At 33.0% G+C, this 23,629-nt stretch overlaps 1 protein-coding gene across 1 annotated transcript in view; it reads right to left on the reverse strand.

The window, feature by feature from the left end:
* Positions 1-23,629, reverse strand: part of Adgrb3 (adhesion G protein-coupled receptor B3) — a 687,882-nt gene that overhangs the window by 271,621 nt on the left and 392,632 nt on the right. Inside the window, exons 14-15 of the mRNA XM_071613277.1 lie at positions 22,314-22,416; positions 10,790-10,833 (exon numbers count right to left, since the gene is read on the reverse strand). Of these exons, the coding sequence (XP_071469378.1) occupies positions 10,790-10,833; positions 22,314-22,416 (147 nt within the window). The remainder of the gene's footprint in view (positions 1-10,789; positions 10,834-22,313; positions 22,417-23,629) is intronic.

The raw sequence follows: 23,629 nt of genomic DNA on the forward strand, positions 1-23,629 counted from the left end.
GTTGTTAATTAATGTGTCCAGGGCTGCTCCATCCTGCCCTTTCCCCTTCAGCCCACCTGTTTCCTACCTTTTGGCCATCCCACATGGCATTCCTGGGACTAGTCATGTAAGGAGGAAGGAGAAACATAAGGGGAAGAGGCAGGAGAGCAAAGGAAGCCTAGGACACATAAAAAGGGCAGAATACCTCACTTCTGGGTATACAGGATACCAGCTATGGCCCCCTTCTCCCTCCTGGGAGAAGTCTATGTTACCCCCTTTTAAATAAACCCTGCTTTAATAATGCTTGCCTGGGTGTGCTTCTCTAATGTTCAAACTTCAACATGTGAGGAAGCAGAACTCATTAACTGGAGGTATCATCAACTCTATGTTATTTAGATGTTCAGACACCAAAACTTTGAGCTAAATAAACCTCCTTTCTTTATAAGTTCATAGACTCAAGTCTTTCATTATAGTAACAGAAAATGAACCACAGTTGGTTGAGAATGTCTAAGGAGAAATATTAGGTAGTATTAATTACTGAGTGTTTTTGTTACATGAAACTTGTAAAATAGTTATTAACTATAGTACAGGTAGGCAATTCTGAGGCTTAAATTAAGAAAGGAAAATAGCAAATTAAATATTAAGGAAAATGTCCAGTCTGTTGTTTATAAAATATATAAGTAGGGGAAATTTTAGCTTGAGTCATTCAAAGATTAAAAACATACAGTTCTAAAATTATCTAACATGAATTATCAGCACATCCTGTGTCTTTTTGAAATAGAACCACAGACATTAGTAAATTAAGAAAGGTTCACCAGGGGCCTATCCTTTACTAGTCATCTCTAGGTTACTCCTATTAATACTACCTCCATTAATTTTTAACAACGTGATTTAAAAAATCTTGTCAAAAGAGCCTCTTGGAATCATCCCAGGGACCCTAAGAGCAGTATAAATTGGTGACAAATATTGGAGGAGTTCCCAGTTTTGCTATTATTGATTTCTAAAACATTTTGTTTAAGTAAATAATTTGGAACTGACCTCAGTGACTTTCTGAGGATAAGAGGAAGTAAGCAGGTATTTGGGGCGATATGCACAAAATCTGTTTCACACAGTACAGACTCTGACGAGAGTTTTGTGGCACCTGGCTGCATTTCTTATCTTTACGTTCCCTAGGTTATGGTTTTCCCCTTCCTATTCTTGAAATTCTTCCAAAAATATATGTTACCTTTAAAAAATAATTTTTTCAGAAACATGAAATCCATTGTTCAAATAATATGAACAGCTATTCTCTTTATTAGATCATCCCACTAACCAGCCAATGAACCAGACAACTTGAGCATACCCTAGACCTTTATTGAGCACCTGACATATCTTAGTTAGTGCGCCAACGTTGTTAGAAGACTTTTTTTCAGGTGATCCTCACAGCCACCTATGCAATAGGCAATGTTATGATCTCTTTGATTTTTAAAGTAATATAGAACTTAATGGAATTAGACGTATTCTAGCTATTTTAGTTACAGTTTTGCATAATATTGATTCAAAAATTTAACTAATTTTCAGTTGCATAACCTCAAATACATAGACAAACTTAACTGGCAAATTGGGAACCCCGATTTCCTATACAATTTTCACTAAACAATAGAAAGGAATATTGAACAATATTATTCATTTAAAATACTGTGGCTTTTCCAGATCATTATTCATATGGTGAATAATTGACTATAGAAAAATATTATCTAGATGTCATTGGTTATATTTTTGAATTTAGAAATAACTATGAATAAGGCAAAGAGTTTTTGTTCATGAATTTTAATAACCTGCTTGAAAACTGATATTAAAGAGTAGACACATCTCCTTTACTATTTTGTTTAGTTTTAACTAACACACATGGATTCCTGATTTAAAAAAATCCTTTCATACAAATAAGTATATTGACCAGAATTCTTGACTGTTTTGATTTCATAAAATATGTACCTTCCATTTCATAATTTATGTCTACACCTCTCAGGCATTATATAATGTAACTAAACAGTTGGGATAATGACCACTGTAGGGTTGGGGTAAAGACATTCAGACTGCAGACAGAAGATAGAAGGCCACTTGAGGGAAGGTAATGGAACACAAGAGAACAGTAAAATAAAATGTAGCTCTCAGTGGACTCATGAAAGCCAGATGGGTTCCTGAAGTGATACCCTGCCCATTTGCAGAACTGCTAGATGAACATTAATTTTATAAATGAATGATGGCATCTTGGAATAAGTCAATCTAAGGAATGTAAATAAATCAATTGATATAAGTGGCATCCCTTATTCTTCTTATCTTGATTCATCCACTCATAAAAATTTTATCTTTTAATACACTAGGTATTCATATATCTTATTTCTTGTTGCTTCCCAAAACCCTTCCCCCATATAAAACTAATAAGGCAGGTGTTTTTTTTATCTGTTCTCTGATGCATATGTCAAGATCTTGAACAGAAAAAACAAATCATAAATTTTCAAGAAACACTTGTAAGATTAATTAATGAATCTATAGAATAGTATTTTGAATTCTTCAGTAGAATTTACAAACATGAATGTGACATACTTACACTCTTCAAATACTGAAGTTTAGAGGAAAATATAAAATTGTACCATAAGGAAGAAGATATGTTTTTGTGGAAGGTGTACACTTAGAGCACTTTAGGGTTGCATTTCCTTATATGCATGCTGTGGGACATTCGTCTATCATTTAAGAATTATATGTGAGAGGAGATACTGATTTAGATTTCCTATTTCCAGCAATAAGATATTTTTATATTAATCTTCTCATTTAAATACTATTAGAAATTTTGAAATATATTTGGGGAAAAAATTAAAATTATCCATCCCTCATGTGAATTTGCAGTCTGTGTTCACAACACCCAAGTGGTCCAAGGAGCCTCTGGACTCAATTCAATTTAAGTGATCCTCAGTTACAAAAATATTACCAAGCATTAAGTAGAGAAAAATGCAAATTATCTTCGGATAAATGTACTTTTATTCTTGACTTCAAAATAGTCTTTCCAATAATTTTTAGGGGTGTTTAACATGGCATAACCTAGCACACTAGGAAATAAAGTAATCTGAGTAAGAATTAGAGGAAACAAGAGAGTAGAGATGAACCCATGTATAGTTCAACTGTAAGAATTATCAGTCACAGATTATAAAACAGTTGTGTTTACTAGATAGAAGAAATAAAACAAAAATTTAAAATACCTTCATGGACTAGAACACTCTGAACACTCTGATAAAAATTATATCAAATGCAAATTTTACAAATGAAAAAAATGACAGCTACAAATTTAAAACTATGCATAATTGAATAACAGGTTCGACAACACTGATGAGAGAATTAGTGAACTGGATGATACACTGAAATGCCTATTTGAGGGGGGTCTATTAGTCCCTTATGCATTACTATAACAAAGCATCTGAGCCTGGGTTACTTTATAAATAAATTAAATTTATTGTGGCTCACAGTTATGGAGGTACAGTGTTAAGGAACTGAATCTGGTAATGGTCTTATTGCTAACAGAGTCCCTAAGGTGGCACAGGGCATCATAAGACAAGAGACAGTGTAAGTGTGTGTTTGTATTTTCTGTCCTCTGATTGGCTGCTTTCTTCTTACCAAGCTAAGAGCATTCAATCATGGGGGCTCAACCCTGATGACCTTATTTAATCCTAATTACATCCCAAAGTTTCTACTTTTAATCACCATAGTCAGATTGTTTTCTACCCTCTTAATACTTTACAATGGGGATTAAATTTCAACATATGAATCTTTGCAGGACATACTCAAACCATTTCCAAACCATAGCAGCAAAAGAAAAAATATGGAAGAGAGTTTATGAGATGAAGGAATACAGGAAAAAGTTCTTTGTCAGAGCTCCAGATGAAGAGGAGACAGATTATTATAGCTATATTTGGAAAAAAAAATGGTGATTGAGATTTTTTTCAGAACGAATGGATCAATTTTCTCCACCCTATCCTGACTCTGCTTGCAAACATCTTCCTTCATTTACCCCAATGTGATAGCTAATCAATATTTTCTTTGTGCCAAGACTGGAAAACTGCCGGAAAGCACTGTTTGGGCAGGAGTTGACAATTATTTTTTCTATAAAAGACTTGATAGTAAATATTTTAAGATTTGTGAGTATTGTCATTTCTGTTGTGAGTCACTTCTGCAGTTCTTGCACAAAAGTAGACACAGACAACACATAACCAGGCATGACTATGTCTGTTAGAACTTTATTTACAAAACAGCCAGTAGTCTGAACTTGTGCCACAGGCTATAGCTTGCCAATCCCTACATTAGGGGGTTGAGGCAAGGGTTACAATAAAGAGCACATGTCACCATTTTACTCCCAATGTTTGCCCTCCATATTCATGTTGACGGAATTATGCAGTGTTTCTTAAATTTTATAGCTTGCCCTAATGGACATAATGGGTTGTAAATAATATTACAAGCACTTAGATAAACTTTATCATTTAAAAGTGGTTATTTGTACACTAGCAAATTTAGAAATGCTCCTTTAGGAGACTGGGCACTTAACATTCAATGTCACAAAATTTGCAATGTAACATAAAACATTTTAAAATTTTATGAAATATTTTAAAGGATAAAAAGAAAAAAAGGTCATTTTGGATTATAATGTCTTCATGAGAAAACATGCAATAATGAATATCATGAAACTTCAAAAACTAAGGCATAGTATACTATGGCAGAAAAGGAAAAAGTAAATAAAACTTTATTCAGTTTTCTACCAAGGAATCTTTCATTTTACTGTTATATTTAAGGAAAATTAAGATTTTTGCTTTTTACAGCATTTTCTGAAAAAAAGCATGGTTGTTTTGCAAAAACAAAAGTGTTATCAATAGCAAACATCAATAGTAACCAATAAATCTTCTAATATTGGGCATTGTTATTATTTTTGGGGAATATTAGGGATTAAATTTAGAGGCACTCAACCACAGAGCCACATCCCCAGTCCTATTTTGAATTTTATTTAGATATAGGGTCTCACTAAGTTGCTTAATGCCTTGCTTTTGCTGAGGTTGGCTTTGAACTCACTATCCTCCTGTCTCAGCCTGCAGAGCAGCTGGGATTGCTGGCAGGTACCACCATGCCCAGCCAAAATAGTATTTTTCTTACTATTCCAACTACAGAGAAGCCAACATGGTCTTAAGAACTGTCCAGTATATTTGAACATGTTGATACCTAGGGCATATATTGGATGAAATTACACAATGAGTTCATTTGGAAACTGAATACCTTAAATATGATTTACTTCCAAAGTGTGAACTATCATGATGTCCTAAGTTATACTTTTACATATTTTAGCAGACCAATATGTGCAGGAAAAATAATAAAACTCCTTGAAGTTAAATAGCTTTAAAATTCTGTCTTTGGGTAATTGAATCACCAGGAAATTCTAGAAATAGTGACTTAATGGAATAATGATATAAATATGCTGAATATTTTGACTATAGACTTTCTTCATCCCCCCATCTCCCCCGCCAAAAAAAAAAAAAAAAAAAAAAAAAAAACCCATGCAAAACAAAAACCAAAAATGGCTCCATAGGTAACTGCAACTCTATAGAGTCTTTCATACCCACCCTCTCAATCAATAAGACTATTACATTATTGTTTTAGGTGGTTGGTTGTTATAAGTCTATTTTCTTTATTAACTATTGTATAATGTGTCCAACAAAACCACTTTCTTATGCTTTTTACTTTCCATCCATATTTGCTTTCCCCTAGTTTAAACAGTCTTATGAAAGAAATGCTTTACTTGGTTATTCCCTATAGGATAGAGGTTGGCTATCTAATAGAGAAGTTGGGTATAATGGCTTAGAATTTCTAAGAGGTAATAGATCTCTCCGTGTGTGTGTGTGTGTGTGTGTGTGTGTGTGTGTGTGTGTATCTAATGCATAGGCATGTCAATCAGCCAGAAAGCAAAGAAAACAGCAATATTCCTAGGATGTTGGGATGAGGGTGGGGTGTTAGCTTTATATTTACCAGGTATTATATTTTGAGGTAAATGAAATACAGTCTTCCAATGTGAATGATAAAAGTAGAGGAAGATGTTCTGGGTATGGAGAAATCAGGATAACAGAAGGAAAGGAGAGGTATCACTTCAATCTAGTAATTAAACTTTTGAGATAAAATAAGCCAATGTTAGCTTTGGTCGAGATATGAATATCATTACTCTTAACAGCAATAAATCAATTTGAAATGTAGAAAAATGGGAAAGTTCAGTTCCTAAAAGCTTCTGGTAGACAAATAACAAATAGATTGATAAAACTGTGCTGCAATAGTTAAGCAATGACCACAATGAAAATACCAGCAATTAAAACTCTAAAATATTTTTTGAAAAAAAAATGTGATCCTTCACAGACCTGAGAGTATCATATATGACACTGAGGTTCCATAGAGAAAAACTACAGGATAATTTAAAGAAAAGACTATAGGTTTTTCATGGAATGCAATCATGACATATAATCCAATACTCTAAATCCAAATTCAGATCAACTCAAAAAACATGCAGATTATAAATCAGTCAAGCAATAACTCTGTAACCCATTTTAGAAAAAAAAAATTAAAAGGCTTGGAAAACTTGGAATGGAACCACCATTTGACCCAGCTATCCCATTCCTCAGTTTATAGCCAAAGGACTTAAAAACAGCATAGTACAGTGACACAGCCACATCAATGTGATTCACATAGCAGCATGATTCACAATAGCTAACTTGTGGAACCAACCCAGATGCCCTTCAGTAGATGAATGGATAAAGAAACTGTGATTATATATACACAACGGACTATTACAAAACTTTGAAAGAGAATACAATTATGGCATTTGCAGGTAAATGGATGGAGTTGAAAAATATAATGCTAAGTGAAGTAAGCCAATCCCCCCAAAACAAATGCCAAATGTTTTCTCTGATATGAGGATGCTGATCCATAATGAGGATGGGGTGGGGGAGCATGGGAGGAATGGAGGGACTTTAGATAGGGCAAAGAGCAGGGAAGAAGGGAGAGGGCAGTGGGGTAGGAAAGATGGTGGCTTAACTATTGCAGCACATCATTATCCTAAGTATATGTATGAAGATATGAATGGTGTGACTCTACTTCATACACAACCAGAGAGCTGAAAAATTGTGCTGTATATGTGTATTATGAATTATAGTGCATTCTTCTGTCATATATAACAAATCAGAATAAAAAATAAATTTAAAACAGAAATATTCTTCCTACTAAAATAAGACTATTTTTGAAACAAGAAATTATTATCAACTTGTTTCATGGGTCACATGTGATGAAGTATTTTTGTCGTTCTGTTAATTAGTGAGCCAAAGCAAATCAAAATATGTTTTTAAATTGTCTAAAATTCTTGTGCTTTATGATACTCAAATAAAATGGCTTTGTTTGATATTATTGTGGCAAAAGATTACAGTTAGAAATAAAATTATTTGTTTGTAATGGAACAGTATTGTAACAAGTTGTAGCATCCTCCCTTCAAATATTAGGGTAATAATTGCTAGAAATATTTATCAACTGATAAAATAAACCAGAAATGGGAGTAGTAATTCTTCAATAAGACAAATACTTGAGAAATTGGTAAACCTTCATTTGTACATAAAATTAGCTAACAAGTATTTGTTAGATGTGATGTGTAAAATATCCTACTCTAAAAGGCATTAAAAGTGCAATGGTGGACAAGAAACATAAAGCATTTCTGTTTCTTCTTCTTCTTCTCTTCTTCTTCTTCTTCTTTTTTTTTTTGTACCAGGGATTGAACCCAGGGGTGCTTAACCACTGAGCCACATCCCCAGCCCTGTTTTTATATTTTATTTTGAGATGAAGTCTTGCTAAGTTGCTTATGGCCTTTCTAAGCTGCTGAGTCTGGCTTTGAACTCATGATCCTCTGCTTCAGCCTCTGAAGTCACTAAGATTACAGGTGTGTGCCACTACTCCCAGCTTAAAGCATATTTCTTATGGTGCTTATTTTCTAGTGGCAGAAACAGTCAGAAACTAAACAAATAAGAAAGTAGGAAGACTTGCTGTAAGAAAAATAAAACAGGGTGATATGAAGAGAACAAGAGAGTAAAACTATGGATTAAATGGCCAGAGACATCCTTAAGGAGAAATGTACAAGGAGAAACACAGAAACACAGTTTACAGAAGAAAATTAATTAGAAACCACTTCAATAGCTCTCGGTTTAGGGAATACTAGATCGATTATGATATGTCTATATGATGAAGCAGGAACAAGGAAAGGCATATATATAATATAATATAAAAATTTCCAAAACATATATTGAATTTAAAATTGAGGCATATTATAAGTAACATAACATGTATGTAAAAATTTGGTTGATATCTATAACTACATATATATATTTCAGTGTGTTAATGTATATCAGAAATTATTCATGATAAAATGTAACAAAGAGTGACTTTGGGGATATGGGTGGGTGTAGAGATCCAAGGTGGTGATGATTAATGAATCTTTTTACCTTAACAGTGGGTTTTCAACTTTTATAAGTAAAATATTTGAATGAATTGCTTTTGTTATTAAAAATTAATTTTAAAAATTAAACAGGATGAAAACTTAATAAACTAAAATCAAAGCACAATTTCGAATCACAACTTTATTATTGAGATCTTTAAGATATCATTTAAGTTAACTCTTGTCTGTATTTTTCAAAAAGTAGTATTATCTCTCCACTATTAACTATATTTGAAGGATCTACAATACTGTTTAATACCAAACATGATCGGAACAGAAAAACAGATGTGAAAGAAGAAATAAAGTTGTCTTAACCTTCACTGTTTAAAAACTCACCCAGAAAAATAATTTTAATGATGAGACAATCTGATAAAAAGCAAGATGGGACAGAAGTTCTGTCACAAAGGAGAGCTTTTTGATCGTTTTCAGATACTTCAAGGAAACACGAACTACATTGATCTCTTGAAATTATCTGCTTTGAAACACAGCTAAATACATCTCCTCTTCCAGGTTAGTTTTCTTCAAGGACAAGTGGAAAGTTGAGTTTTGTAAAACTACACATGTTCTTTGAGAGGGATAAGACCATGGTCAGGGGAAGTGAGTGTGGTTGATTCTGAAGATTAACTCTGACCTCAAACACCAATAGTTTTTAAATTAAATTTAACACATTACACTGTCTGTGAAAGGAAACTAACAGAAGGTGTGAAGCAGGCAACTGGGTCTTCTTATAGTGTCATTTGAACAGTCCTAAAGGACTTTGGGAATAATTAATACTTTCCCCTGTTTGTATCAATATACAACCACATTCTTCCTACTAAAAGATAACAAAACTAAGTCAAAGTTAGTTATTATTCATGGATATTAAAATAGCTATAATGAGGAGTTTTTCCTTGAGCAGAAAATATTCAATTAGATTTTTGTAGCATTTCACTTTTCCCTCAGCTATACAACACACCAAGCAGCATCTTAAAATATACCACCAGTCTTCTCTAGCTAATGGTAGAAATGGCAAAGCCTGGGAGCATTTTTCTACCATAAATTTCTCTATGAGATTTCATAAAGAAGATAATCATGGCATCAGTAAGGGCAACCAGCTCGTATTACTACCAGAGCAAGTTGGGCATCTCTTTATGGTACTAGGTTCCTGGAGAAGAGGATCCATAAGACATCAGAACCTATAGTAAAAAATTGCTTAACATTATTGATTTGTCATTCCCATGAAGATAATTGTAGTTTAAATTATATCAGTATGGTAGGACTGAGAAGAGTATCAGGGGGTTTGCCCTTTTCTTAGAAATTCTAAGCATGTTCCTCTTCTAGACTCTGGGAGAGGAAGTGACTTCATCAAACCTCAGATGTAGAACAAATCTCAGGGGAAGAACTCCAGAGAAAATTCTTAGAAAACACAGAGCTCAACAACATGGTGCTCTGACATAAAACACATGGTAGTGTTTACGTTAGGGATTGATTCATACTTGTCTCCTCTTCACGCAAAAGCAAAGAAAATAAAACAAAATAAACAAAACCTTCCCCCCAAAAAAGGCCAAAAAGAATTTGGAAGCCACAGTAAATATATATGGTATTGAAGTCTTAGACTTAACTATGGTTTTTTTCCCCTACTTTTTGAGACATTAAAATCTCTTAGAATTATCAACGAGATAAATATGAGTTTGACCAGATTCATTGCAATTACTTGTACTGACAATTAAAAAATCATGAAAGAAGTACTCATTCTATTTAGTACAATTATTTTCTTTTGTCTTCATGAATTTGTAAAACGTATGAATAAAAATCAGATGATATCATTCAGTGCTTTTATAAGAATGCAGTTTGGAAGGACCATATAAATATTGCTTTATTCTGATAATAGACACAAGGTCATGCAAGTAATGTTTGAGCTAAATGACCATAGAGATTGCTGTTTTATTCTGAAATGCTAAGCTGAATTACTAGGACAAGATATTGAAATAGTATTTGAGCTTCTATAATTCTAAAATCTCAGAGCTTTTAAAAAAGCCCTCAATGAATTTACATTGCAATGTGCTTTACACATTAGGTAATGCAATCCTTTCTTAAGAAGTAACCCAATGGCATCATCACACACAAACACATTCATCACGCTGTCTTACAGATTCAAAGAGGAGAATGTTTTCTTTCTGTGTATAACTCACATCCTACTGACTTATCATATTCCTGTTAACTAGCAGGCAGCTGAAATAATTTAATGTGCTTTGAATATTTAGTTCAAAATAATGTAAGAAAACATCTGTCACTTACGTTTTTGAGTCATCCCATAACACACAATAGGGATTCAAAGTACCCTAAAAATAAGCAGAGAAGTAATAAATATATTGTGAGTATACACATGAAAAATTAAAGTATTATTTGATATAATTATTTGAAATGATTAGTTTAAATTCAAATAGAATGGTGGATTTCATATCTTGTGGTAAGATACTTTGAAGATTCTACATCAATTTTTTTTTCATGATAAATTTGCATTTCCTTTCTCACAGATTTGGTGACTCACTTTGTGAAATTCTAAGAAAATAACACATTTGTTTCAAATATAACCTGTATTTAGTTCTGTTAAAAATTGAAAGTGAAGCTACCATATTTTGATGCTTCCAACTCCATATTTATTTCTCTAAAATATTAATTTCTGGGTTATTTTCTTTAGGAAGACCAAGGTATTGATAATATTTACATCACAGGAAAACATCCCCCTTTTTTTTAGTTTATTTTTTATTAGTGCATATTGATTATATGGAATAATGGTTTCATTGTGACATATTAATATAGGTACATAACATTTTTGGTTATATTCACCCCACATTACCTTTCTTTACCCTACTTTTCCCCTCCCCCTGTTCCCTTTCTCTTCTATGATACTTTCCTTTCTACTTTCATATCATCTTTTATTTTCTATATTCCACATATGAGAGAAAATGTGTGATATTTGTCAGAATTTCTGAGTCTGGCTTATTTTGCTTAACATGATGATCTCTAGTTCCATACATTTTCCTGAAAATTACATAATTTTGTTCATTTTTTGTAGCTGAATAATATTCCATCATGTTTATATTCCACATTTTCTTTTCCTATTTATCTTTTGGTGGACATCTGAGCTGCTTCTATAACTTGGCTATTGTGAGTTGTGCTATGATAAACATGGGAATGCAGGTATCTCTATGATATGCTGACTTTAATTCCTTCAGGGTTATATTGAGGAGTGGTATAGTTGGGTCATATGTTAGTTATATTTTTAAGTTTTTTAGGAACTGCCATACTGATGGCCACAGTAGCTTCACTAATTTACAATCCCATCAATATTGTATAAGCTTTCTTTATCCGTGAATCCTCATTAGCATTTATTGTGCTTCTATTCTTGATGATACCAATTTTGACTGCAGTAAGATGAAATCTCAGTGTGTTTTCTTAATTTTTTTTAGATGTTGGTGGATATTTATTTATTTATTTATATGTGGCACTGAGAATAGAACCCAGTGCCTCACACATGCTAGGCAAGTGCTGTGCCACTGAGCCACACCTGCCCCTGCCCCAGTGTGTTTTTGATTTGCATTTCCCTGAAGGCTAAAGAATGCATCCTGTACTATACCTGTGTGCACTCATCAGCATCACCTCCCTTTCAGCCTCTAGTTGCTTCTTCTAAGAAAGAGGTTATTGCATTAATTTTCTATTTCCAGAGAGTTGGTTGACATTCAGTATCCTCTTAATCAAGGGATAATATTTGGATCCGATAATGTTTAATGAATTTTTAAGAAAAAAAAAGTGCTAGATTTTTATTCTGTTGAATAATTTTATATTGAGTAGCCACCATCACTTTCAGGATGACACAGTGAGTTTTCCACACTTGTCTAGGGCTGTGTATTGATGAATACTAATTTTTGGAAAAGTGTTTTTTCCTCTCTATTTGCTTACATTGATTGGACTTTATTTTTCCCCACCTTGAAACTAACTTAATTTTTTTCTTTAAGCAAAATCTCAGATTTGTACAAATTCTTTCATACCCCTGAAGAGTCTTCTGTTATCCATTAAACATATTCTGTTGGTTCAAATTCTTTTATCTTCCATGCCCTTAATTTCCTGGAGCATACACTTTTAGAGTTCACTTAGGGTAATCATCCTCTGTGCCCACCCATGCAGAGAAGAGCAGTGCTACTGCCTATCCAATTTAGATGCCATATTCCCAACAATGCAAACTAAGATCACATAAGATATTTGGTATTTGCTTCCTGAGCTTAGCAGGCATTACTCATACATAGCAGTCTTTTGGGAGCTTTTAAAATTCTGATTTTGGCATCCCACACAGTCATAATTGCTTCCAAGCTTTATGACATTACAGGATTAAAAGCAAACATGATTATCTGTGTCCTCATCCAACCAAATTGTTGATAAAAGTAATGAACAGGCCAGCACAATTTAAAAATAACAGTTTCCAAAAAGGTCACTGGCTCCCTTCTACAGGTAGACTTGCTCCACTGGTTCCATCAAGCTACCATCCAACCCTTAGGTTTCAGCTTTGCATATAAACAGATACTTACTGGAGTGTGTCTGATAAAAGCAATCTCTCTAAAAATCTAGGTGGTATCTTTGCTGTGTGTTTCTAAGTGATATTGCCTGGGTCCATTCTAAAAATTTGTTAGAAATAAAAGTAAGCTTATTAATCTAAGTTTTATAAAACACATCTCAGTCTCATTTATTATCTATTTTAATTGATGCCTTTGACTAACTCCAACATTGTAGTACCACAACCACTCTCCAGGTTCTTCAAAGACCATGAATCCAAAATTTCTTGGCTATCAAATGCTCATACTTCTATGCTATTCCCCTAGAACATTAAAAAAAAATTCCCTTCCCTGAAAAAAGTCACAGGCCTATAGAGGTAGATAACTCACATGAAATGATTATGTTACAATGAAACATCAGTAGTGATAGTTTCTTGCATAAAAGACAATGAGTCTGTGCTAGTCTGAGTGTATTTCATGGATGCTTTGGGTCCTTATCTGGCTCTTCCAGAAGGCACAGATCCTGTGTTCATGGGATGAAGGAAAGAATGGTTCTTCAAACTGGTATCTTCTTCCACTTTGTGAGATATTATCTAGATTAACCTGGATTTTTTATATAGCTTGTGAATTTTTGATAAACTTTCAGCATAGTTAAAATACTGTATCATAATGTTTTGCTGTAACCATCAAGGCTTTTTTATTCAACAGGGTACAGAGCAATATTATTGGAATACCATGATGAAGGGTATGGGTGTGCACATTTCATGGCTATAGAAACCAAATGTAGGTGAGAAACCTGAGATAAGAGACCTCTGAATCTAACTCATTGATTTTGCTAATCTAAGAGTGAGATTAAGCTAAATCTCTACATAAAACAATTCTGGATACTGCTTATATGCTTATTATTTTATAAGTATTGTTCATAACATGTTACAACAAAAATCTAGTAACATTAGAAAATAAATATAATATAAACTAAAAATTTGGATATATTTTCCTTTTGACTCCCCTAAAAAATTTCAAATTAAAACATAAAGATGAGAAATGTTTCTTTTATTCCACACCTTGGTCAACATTCAGTTTTATCCTTCATCTTTTTTACCCCTTACTTCTTGACCCATTGCATGCTTCTCTCTCTTCCTGTTCCTATGAAAATTCAAACTCCATTCACCTGAGAGTTAGTATGCATTCCAAATGCACCATTCAATCTTGGGGTATACATACTGGGATGCACAAAACAGTCAGATACTCCTCTGTGGATATTTATCCTAGAATAACCACAATGCACAGGCTTGTGATATGAGATGAGGTCTATAAGTTAAACATTTGAAGTTTAGACAAATAGGCAAGACAAAAAATTAGAGAAATCTTAGTTCCTGGAAGACCAATTACTTCATAAGAATTGGAAATGGAAAATATAAAGCAAAAACCAATGATGAATGAACTCTAACCTTATGAAAATACATATATACTGGCTAAATGGTTCTTCTAAGAAACTACTTGGAAAATTCGTTACAAATTTTAGATACTTTTCTGAAAGGGACTGTTCTACAATATCTGTTATAAGGAATTTACAGGAAATCAATAATAGGAAATGGTGAGCCCCATGGAGAGCAGTAACAAAATGGACTGGCGGGAGCTAGAGAAAATCCAGCAACCTGTGAACTTCACCTCTACAAGCAGACTTAAGAAATACATCAAACTAAGAAAACAGAAGTTGTCAGGTAAATGAGACAGATGGGCTAATGAAGATGAATTCATCAAGCTGTCAACATAATTGACACTTGAAAGTATCAAAACTGCATGTATTTGAAAACTTTTGGGAAAGATATACTCTTCTTGACAAACACGTTTTTTTGGCAAATCAAACAATCCGCCTCTCTTGGCTCTACTCAAAATAGTACAGTTTAACTTGAGTTAAACATTTTAATCATACCCTCATAAGCATTTTGAAAATGCACCATGACAATACCCAATTACCATAGGTTGTTCTATGCACCACTTTTAAGCAACTTTGTTGTTTTCTATTACTTTCTCTGTTTCAACATCAAGGACTGTATTTATTAAATAGTAGAATGTAGCCCCAGCTTTGGTCAATGACTTTCTATGGGTGATTCTTTTCCCTTTTTGTTTTCTTATCTTAATATAAAATAAGGGATTTGGACATTCTTTTTAGCTCTAGTTCTCAAATGTTCTACTATGATACTCATAATTAAATTTCTTTCATTCTTTCAAAACTTTCTTCTAACTGCCCCCCCATGGAATACTTTATTCTCACTATAGTAAAACAAACAAACAAACAAACAAACAAAAAACCTCTCACAATGTACAGAATGTAGAAGAAAGTTAGCAAGATGATTTAAACAAGGTCATCCATTTATTTATTTATGCATGCAAAAATTTTTTAGTTAATACCTAGTACCTTCCAGGTATCCTTCAAGGTACTTTCATACACGGTGGAAGAAAACCAAGTTCCTGCCGCATAGATGTCATTACAGTGAAGGGGCAGGAGAGTGACAAAAACATCAACAGACAAATATGTAATCTGCTAGATGGTAATAGGTGCTATAACAAAAAGTCAACCACAGTCAGCAGCAAAGACCAGGGAAGCAGATGCATACTGGGAAAGAATCACTATTAAGCCTTAATAATTTGAGCAGAGATCTGAGTGAAGTTGCTTATACTAAAGAAAAAAAGAAATTACAATAAAAGTAAATAAGGTCCAAGTGTCTTCAAGTTTTTCCCCAGTGTTTTTAAATATGGATAAATTCAAATTCACATGCTATTTTAATCTTAATCATACACTTGCTCTCTTCATAATGTTCAAATCATTTTCCCTAGACCTACTCTAGAATCATCTAGGGTGCTGACTTAACTTAGATTCCTTGGTTCTAGGAATTTTGAGATGTGTGTTAAAAATAGAAATGTGCATTTTAATAATTTTTTATCTACATCAAGTTAGGAGAATCATTGCTCAAGATGTAAAAAGAAAAAGAAATAACATGTCAGAGACGTTTAAAATCTATACATCTAACAATTTTAAAATATACAATGCTTTAATATTTTACTTTAGTCACCATTCTGTGCAATAGATTATTAAAACTTATCACTCCTATCTTAATGATACTTTGTGAGGTGATGGATGTGTTAATTAGCCTGATTTAATGATTGCACATTATAAACATATATCGATACATCACTTTGTACCCCATAAATACAATTTTTGTTTGTCAATTAAAAGTAAAATTAAAAAAGAAATAACATGCTTACTCTGTTTTATTCAACTTTTAAAACTGATCAGTACTCAAATACTGTAATAAATTACTAATCTGGAAAGTTCATAACTTTTTTGTAACTTTTTCTGTCCTCTTGAAATAAAAATAATCTCTTGCCTGTAGAGACAAAGTAAGCAAATAGATAAAGTGGCTCAGGACACGAAGTAGGGCAATGATTTCATCTTAACTATTTTAACATTTCCAGTGCTCTGAGTCAGATGTTCTAGGATGATTCTTTCTGTCATGTCATCCAATGAATTGCACATTGATTTCTTGAGCATGGATGAGAGAGGGACTGTTTACCTGACACTATACCATCTCTCCTTAATTTTCTAAGTTTTAGACAACAAGGCATCACACACAAAAAAAATGACCAGTACAATATGTGCTTAGCATGTGCAAGAACCTAAGTTTAATTCCCAGCATTAAAACCAAAATCAAAATCAACCAACCAGCCAACCAACCAACCAACCAACCTAACAAACAAAACCCCCAAACCAACTAGATTTTGCTGAGCTTATTCTGACTTTGATTCCCACTAAAATTGAATTGTTGGTATTATATGCAGTTGCACAAATTAACCAGACCTACAAAAGATGAATTCATATCCAGTTTATAATTTTAATATTAGTTGAAAAAGGACATATTTTTAAAAAAATCTCAGGAATTCCTGCTAGGCAAATAAGGCATTAGTAAATGTAAATTGTTCTATAGTCAAATCTATGAGATGTTACTACTATAAGCTGATCAGAGAAAGGGAACCCTTTCAGAAGTATATCTTTTAACAGAAAAATAGCCCCAAAGTCCCTGAAAGTATTATACATCACTCAACGGGATGATGTCGCTCAAAGTGTGATTGTTGCACATTCTTCAAACATATTCTCAAGGTTAGGATAAATAGTGGTCCTTGGCATAGCTTTTGTTTGTTTGTTTTGTGGTGCCAGGAATCCAACCCAATTAGAAGGCTAGCATTCTACCACAGAGCCACATTCCCAGGTTGGTGGTTTAATATTTTCAATGAATCTTAAAAAGAGCTAAGTCTAGGTCTTACTCTTTCTATATATTATTATTATTATTATTATTATTATTATTATTATTATTATTTTATTTTGGGGGTGGTAGTTGTCTTGTATCTGAAGTCAAATGGGCCTCATTGATGATGTAATAATGTATTCTTACTTATTAGGAGTTTGGAAGCATAGAGTATTTGAATGGACTTGTGAGGATTCTATAGGAAGCATCACATTACAAGCCAGTTAAACCAAGGTTATGGAAAATAAAGAGCTTGATTTAGCTATAGGACAATGATCTAAAAACGATTGAAAAGAGAAATGCAGAATATTGTTTTATCTGGAGGAGTCATACCCATGTCACAATACTCTTCTTAGGAAGATGGTGGCTATTTAATGGGACCATGAGGAGAGAGCATATAGTTAATTCAGCTTCTACTATCCAGTTACTCAGTAGACCACATTAACCAGATGACACCATTTTTATGGATGTGGTAACAGCTTGCTTCTCTAATTTCTGAGACCTGTCATTAGCCTGATTGTTCATTATTACCTAATGAATACTGTTTGTCATGTTAGAAGCAGTAAAATGTATAACCATAATAAGGAGCTTTTAAAAATGTGTATCCTTCAAAAAGAATCATTGCTTCAACATTGATGTCTTAGAAAGGGTTATCCCTATATGCTTGCATCATTTCTTACAATTGTTACACAGGGTCTAGTGCATCTTTCAGCAAAAAAACAAAAACAAAAACAAAAAAAAAAAAACGCCTTTTTAAAAAACTGTCTGAGTATTTCCTATGATTTGAAGTAGCGCATAGCTTTAATTAATTAACACCAAATCCCTAGATTCCACGTAGCATACCAGTTAGGTCTTTCCCTTTATATTCAAGTTTAATAATGTGTCCTAATAATAATCATATGAGTTTATAGCAGATACTAAGGCAGGCAAGGGTGATTTTCACTCCTAATGTCTACATGCTGACTGAAGAGAAGTTTCACTAAGGTTTTTCAGGAGCACAACATATGTGCAGATATCAGGGTTCTGCAAGACATCCAGCACCTCCTTCTGCACAGGCCTTCTTTTGGCTGCCTAGGCAATGCTATTGCATGATGTTTTCCAATTTCCCCTAATAGTCCACCACCACTTTACAAACTTGTGATCAAGTTTCTAAAGTGCTACTAATAAAACTCAGGACAAAATACTTTCCAGTTGCCAAGTGATTTTTAATTCTTTAAGCTTTTAGAATTTGATGTTCATAAACACACTTCCTGATGAATGGTTGGATTTCTTCATATCATTTCTCATGCTTCTCTAATAGTAGCAAGAAATACACTCTCCACTCTGTTTTCCTCCATGATTTACACAGGCTTTGGATCATGATTAATTTTAGTTCACATACATAAGTCAAATTTCTTAATTGGTTAGTTTGATCCTGTTAGTATGTAAGCAAATAAGACAAAGAAAACAAAACTCACAAGTGCAAAATTCCCATGAGATTTTTTTTTTTTTTTTTTTTTTTTTTTTTGTGCACATGATCAGTTTGAGAAATACAAATAAATCTGATAGGTTTTTCCTCAACCCTGAAAAACAGGAGTAACACCCTACTTAGCCCATTAGAGTTGCTTCACAGAGGGGGAATTTTTTTTTTAAAAAGGGCAAGTTTAGACTACAGGCCAGCATAGTCTACTCCATCTTTCCACTCAAAATGGAACTATGCAGAAGAACATTTATTAGAAAAAAATAATGCATTTTCAGACTTGCAAAGGTGATAAAGCAGAAGATAACTAAAATTTATTTATTTTCTATTATTTTAGCTCATCTTTAAACATGAGGATGTTATCCATTCTGGAAAGACACAGTAGGTCCAGACTTGTCAGACACAGGGCATCCTCAGAGTGTGTGTGTGTGTGTATGTGTGTGTGTGTGTACATGCAGAGCTTTCCTATTATACTTAGTTCTCAATAACTATGTTCAAAAAATTATTAACTTTCCATATGTGTTGTAGATTTAATATTTAATAAATTTAATATTTCTTAAAAGCAAACGATTGCTATGACTAAGCCTGAAGTATCAGAAATCCAGAGACTATATGGACATGACAATGAAGACATAAGACTGAGAACCTGATCTAAGAAGAGTGTCTTACTCATTAATGACTTAAAACCAGGTTAAAACTGCAACTAGCTTTGCTAACTGCAATTTGGAAATGCAGGGTTCTATATATTTCTTATTCCTACCATTTCCCAGGGGCCTTATTATATTTAACATACTATAAAATCTATTTGATAAAAAGCTTTTTAGAAACAAACACATTTCATTTAGAAAATGTTAACAGGTTTTCCCCTAGACTCACTATAACTTTTAATTCCCACTTTTCCTTTTCTCCACATAGAAAATCCTATGAAACAGATGTAGTTTGCAAGCTGTTATTTTTCCCTAAGCTCAGAAAAGTATGGAAAATAATTGTATTATAAGAAAATAAGTGAAAGTAGACATATTTATTATTAGAGACACATCATATCCAATTACAAAGGCAATGAATATGGATAAAAATTGAGCTTGTTTCCATCAATTTCAATCCTCATGTTTTAGCTAAGATTGTTATCTTTCATTGTAGGCTTTTTTAGTGACCACTTCAATGAAATCAAACGAATATTAGTATATAGAAAATATCTTTTTAAGACTGGTAATAAATATTAAGATGTCCGAAAGAGTCAGTCCCATATCCCTTACTTCAGTGAACAATACAGTGTTTTTGAAAATCTAATTTGGTTGAGAATATAATTGCAGATGAAATTATCATTAGAAATTAAAATGGTAAAGCATAAAGAACTGTCTATGCTGTACAGGTGGTGCAGTGCATTTAAAATCCAGGAGATCCCAGCAAAGCTCCTTGTGTGGCTGGAGTTGCAGTGGCCTCTGAGCACAGGTGTGGAGCAGCACTGCAGGTGAGGGGGAACTGAAGTAAGAGCACTTTCATTTTTTCTTTCTCCAGCAGAAACTTTTTTTCTTCTTCTTGTTTCCTCATTCTGTTTTGTAAGGTATTTGTCTATATATTTTTTAAAAAATCTGGGTCTTTTAGAGTGGAGAGAATATTCTTTTGGTGGCTGATCAATTCACTTACTTAAAATATTAAGACAGAATTCATCCGAAGTGCCTTATGATCATTATCTCTTCCTTCTTATATGCTGACTTTCATTCCACTCCAGTGTCTAGTTGGTGCTTAATAAAATCTGTTGATTGTACATTTGTTTCCCATATTTGAAAAATAATTTTTAGTACATGGTTTACCTCTGTTATAAATTGGCTGTCAAAATATATTACCAAAAGATAAAAGTTTGAGTCCAAGTTTAAAAGTATTCTTTACAAATAGTTTTCTTGAATTAAAGTAGAAACTATTGCATCAATACTATTTTTGAGGTTACTATTTTTCAAGTTATATAAAATTCAAACAATTTTCCTCTAACATGGTTTCAAATTTTAAATAATGTTTTCATCTTTATTTAGGAAAGTCCTACAAATATTCATTTATAGAAATGTTTTCTGCATAAAGAACAAGGCCTATGTTCTGACACTGTATTACTTTAATTTTGTAATTCTATAATTTTCATAGGAAACTAAATATCTCTTACTATTTTGCACCAATTCTTGTAACTGTAGAGACATTTCATGACAATAAAAACAAGCAAAGTGATAGACATTTTCATAGACAATCTTGAACACACAAATACGCTCCTTATTCAAAAGCACATGTTCAAATGTTCAAATGCGTCTCCCAATTTTTAGGACAGTAATGAGATTAGAGCTATAGGAAGGTATGAGGAAGTAGATATTAAAGAAATAAAACATTCTTGAGATTAGAAACAACCAGTATGGTCACATTTTGGCAAAAGTAGCAAAAGACCTAATTTTTCAAATATTAATTGTGATATTTGAAAGTTATTGAGGAAAGATTTGCAGTTTTCATTAAACAGTCTAGGAAGCCTGAGGCAGCTTAGCAAAAAGCAGTTCATGGGGAAGATGATTATCATTTTCTATGAAACTAAGGCTAATTTCTTGAGGAAATCAGAAATTATACAATGGCAGAAATTACACAAGTTTTGCAGCCCAAAGGATGTGAGTATGAATTCTATTATGTCATTCTCTAATTATATAAACTTGGGGAAATGGCTTAATCACTTTTTGCTTCTTTTTTAATATTAAAGTCAACTTGATAAAAACATTTCAAGAAATAATAAAAATACATATGCATACAAGATAAGATTGGACAACTTTAATACAGGAAGTATGAAAGTATTATGAGGAGATAATTCTTGATAAGAATTACCTTCCTTGTCCTTACCCATTAATCATTTAAGTATTTAAAGTGAATGTATAAATGATAAAAAAAATTAATTTCAATATAGAACTGAGCACGATTTAAAGCATTTCAGTTGCAGTTGAATGGACTTAAGGAAAGGTGCTTGTCATTCTGGGATGATGGAAGATTGAAATTTAGACCAGTGGAGCACTCGGGAAGTTATAAAGCCCCTTCCCCAAAGCTGGACTTAAATGTTGAAACCTGCTGCCCGACTCACTCCACATTCCCAAGTCAACTGATCTCCTTTGTGCTAATTTTATAAGTTCTGTTGCTGCATGAAATTCAAATCCATGAATTTATGTGCCAGTGTTTCCTATCACACAGTGAACTAAGCTTTTGTTCACATCTTATTCCCCAAGTCTAGCATAGAGTTCGCTAAAGATGTATGCACAGAAAACTAATTTATTAACTATTATCTTGGATAAATTGAAGAGTGCTTTATCAGGAACAAAAACATAGAACAATATAGTGTCCTGTTTATATGTGATCATAACAAATGAATACATTTCCAACTATAAAAGCTTAAAAAACGTGTTCTGACACTATTGGTTCAAGGAATTATTGTTGATCTTCTTTAAAGGGTAATTCTGAAAGCAACTGAATGCCAAGTAGATAGTACTTACATTAGCCAAATGAGCTAGCTCTATCTCCAGAAACGAGTCAGTTGTTTTGGGTTCAGGCCTTATTGTGACCACGATGATTTTGGAATTAACAACAGTATAATTTCTGAAACAGAATAATTATGATTAAAAGAAGAAAGGATGAAAACTATAATTCATACTGCTCAATACCTGTTGGGATGACATTAAATACATCCTAAGTTGAAACATAGATATGAGGTTATTCATGGAAAGACAGTCAATTTACTGTTATAAACGAACTCTATCTGAACCTAGAAAATTTGGGGAAAAAGAACCATTTTACCATTTTAGATACAGAAAAGGTGAAAAAACATCACTATTGACAAGCTTCCAATTACTTAAACCTGATTCACCCAGAAGAGCAATGGACTGTGAACTCACACCTTCAGGCAATCTTTGAATGAACAGAATTCATTATCTCAAGGAGGATCTAGCAGTTTTATTCTTCAGGAGACCAAATTCTCTTCTTTCAAAGTGCCGTCTTGGCAGTTTTTGGATTCTCCCAAAATGCATTAAGATGAAAATTTGGAATTTGGAACAACGTGAGAGCAAGCAGCCTTTAAATAAGTGTTGTTGCAAATTCTCACTCCCATTCATTTCAGCAAATATTTACAGGCTGCTGCTTAATCTCAGTGTCCTCAAAGAAACATACATGTTTTTTTGAAATACCATACCAAGTGCAGTTCATTCACACACACAAAAAAAATTAAATTGATTTTATATGGAATAACATAACTGAACCAAATTTTCCTAGTTCTTAAAAATTTCCATTTAAAATTTATAAAATGCTATAGATCACCCATTATTTAAAGATTGAAAAACTTGATTGTACTTTTATACACACACACACAAAAATTAAGTATATTCATCCCTCTTTGAAGATGTGAAATAATCATCTGCTCTTTCAAAGGACAGATACTATTTGGGGAGATTAGTAGCATGTAAACACCCCCACAATCAAAACAGATAACCAATTCCTTGCACTAAATAATTTCCTTGATCTCCTTTGACTTGGTCCCCTCCTCTCCATGATCCCAGAAACCATGGACAGGCTGTCATTATGAATTGACCCTTTCTAGCATTTCATTTCAATAGAATCATATACTACACTGTTTTTGACTTAGTTCAACTCAGCATAATATTTTTGAGATTCATACTTTTTGGTTCTTTTTTATGGCTAAGTAATATTCCGTGAAATAGATGTACCACCATTTATTTATATATTTATCAATTAAATAAGTGAACTTTGGGCTATTTTGGTTTTTAACTTTTATGAATAGACCTGTATGGCTATTATG

Source organism: Marmota flaviventris, chromosome 6 (assembly GCF_047511675.1).
Source record: "Marmota flaviventris isolate mMarFla1 chromosome 6, mMarFla1.hap1, whole genome shotgun sequence".
Taxonomy (NCBI): Eukaryota; Metazoa; Chordata; class Mammalia; order Rodentia; family Sciuridae; genus Marmota; species Marmota flaviventris.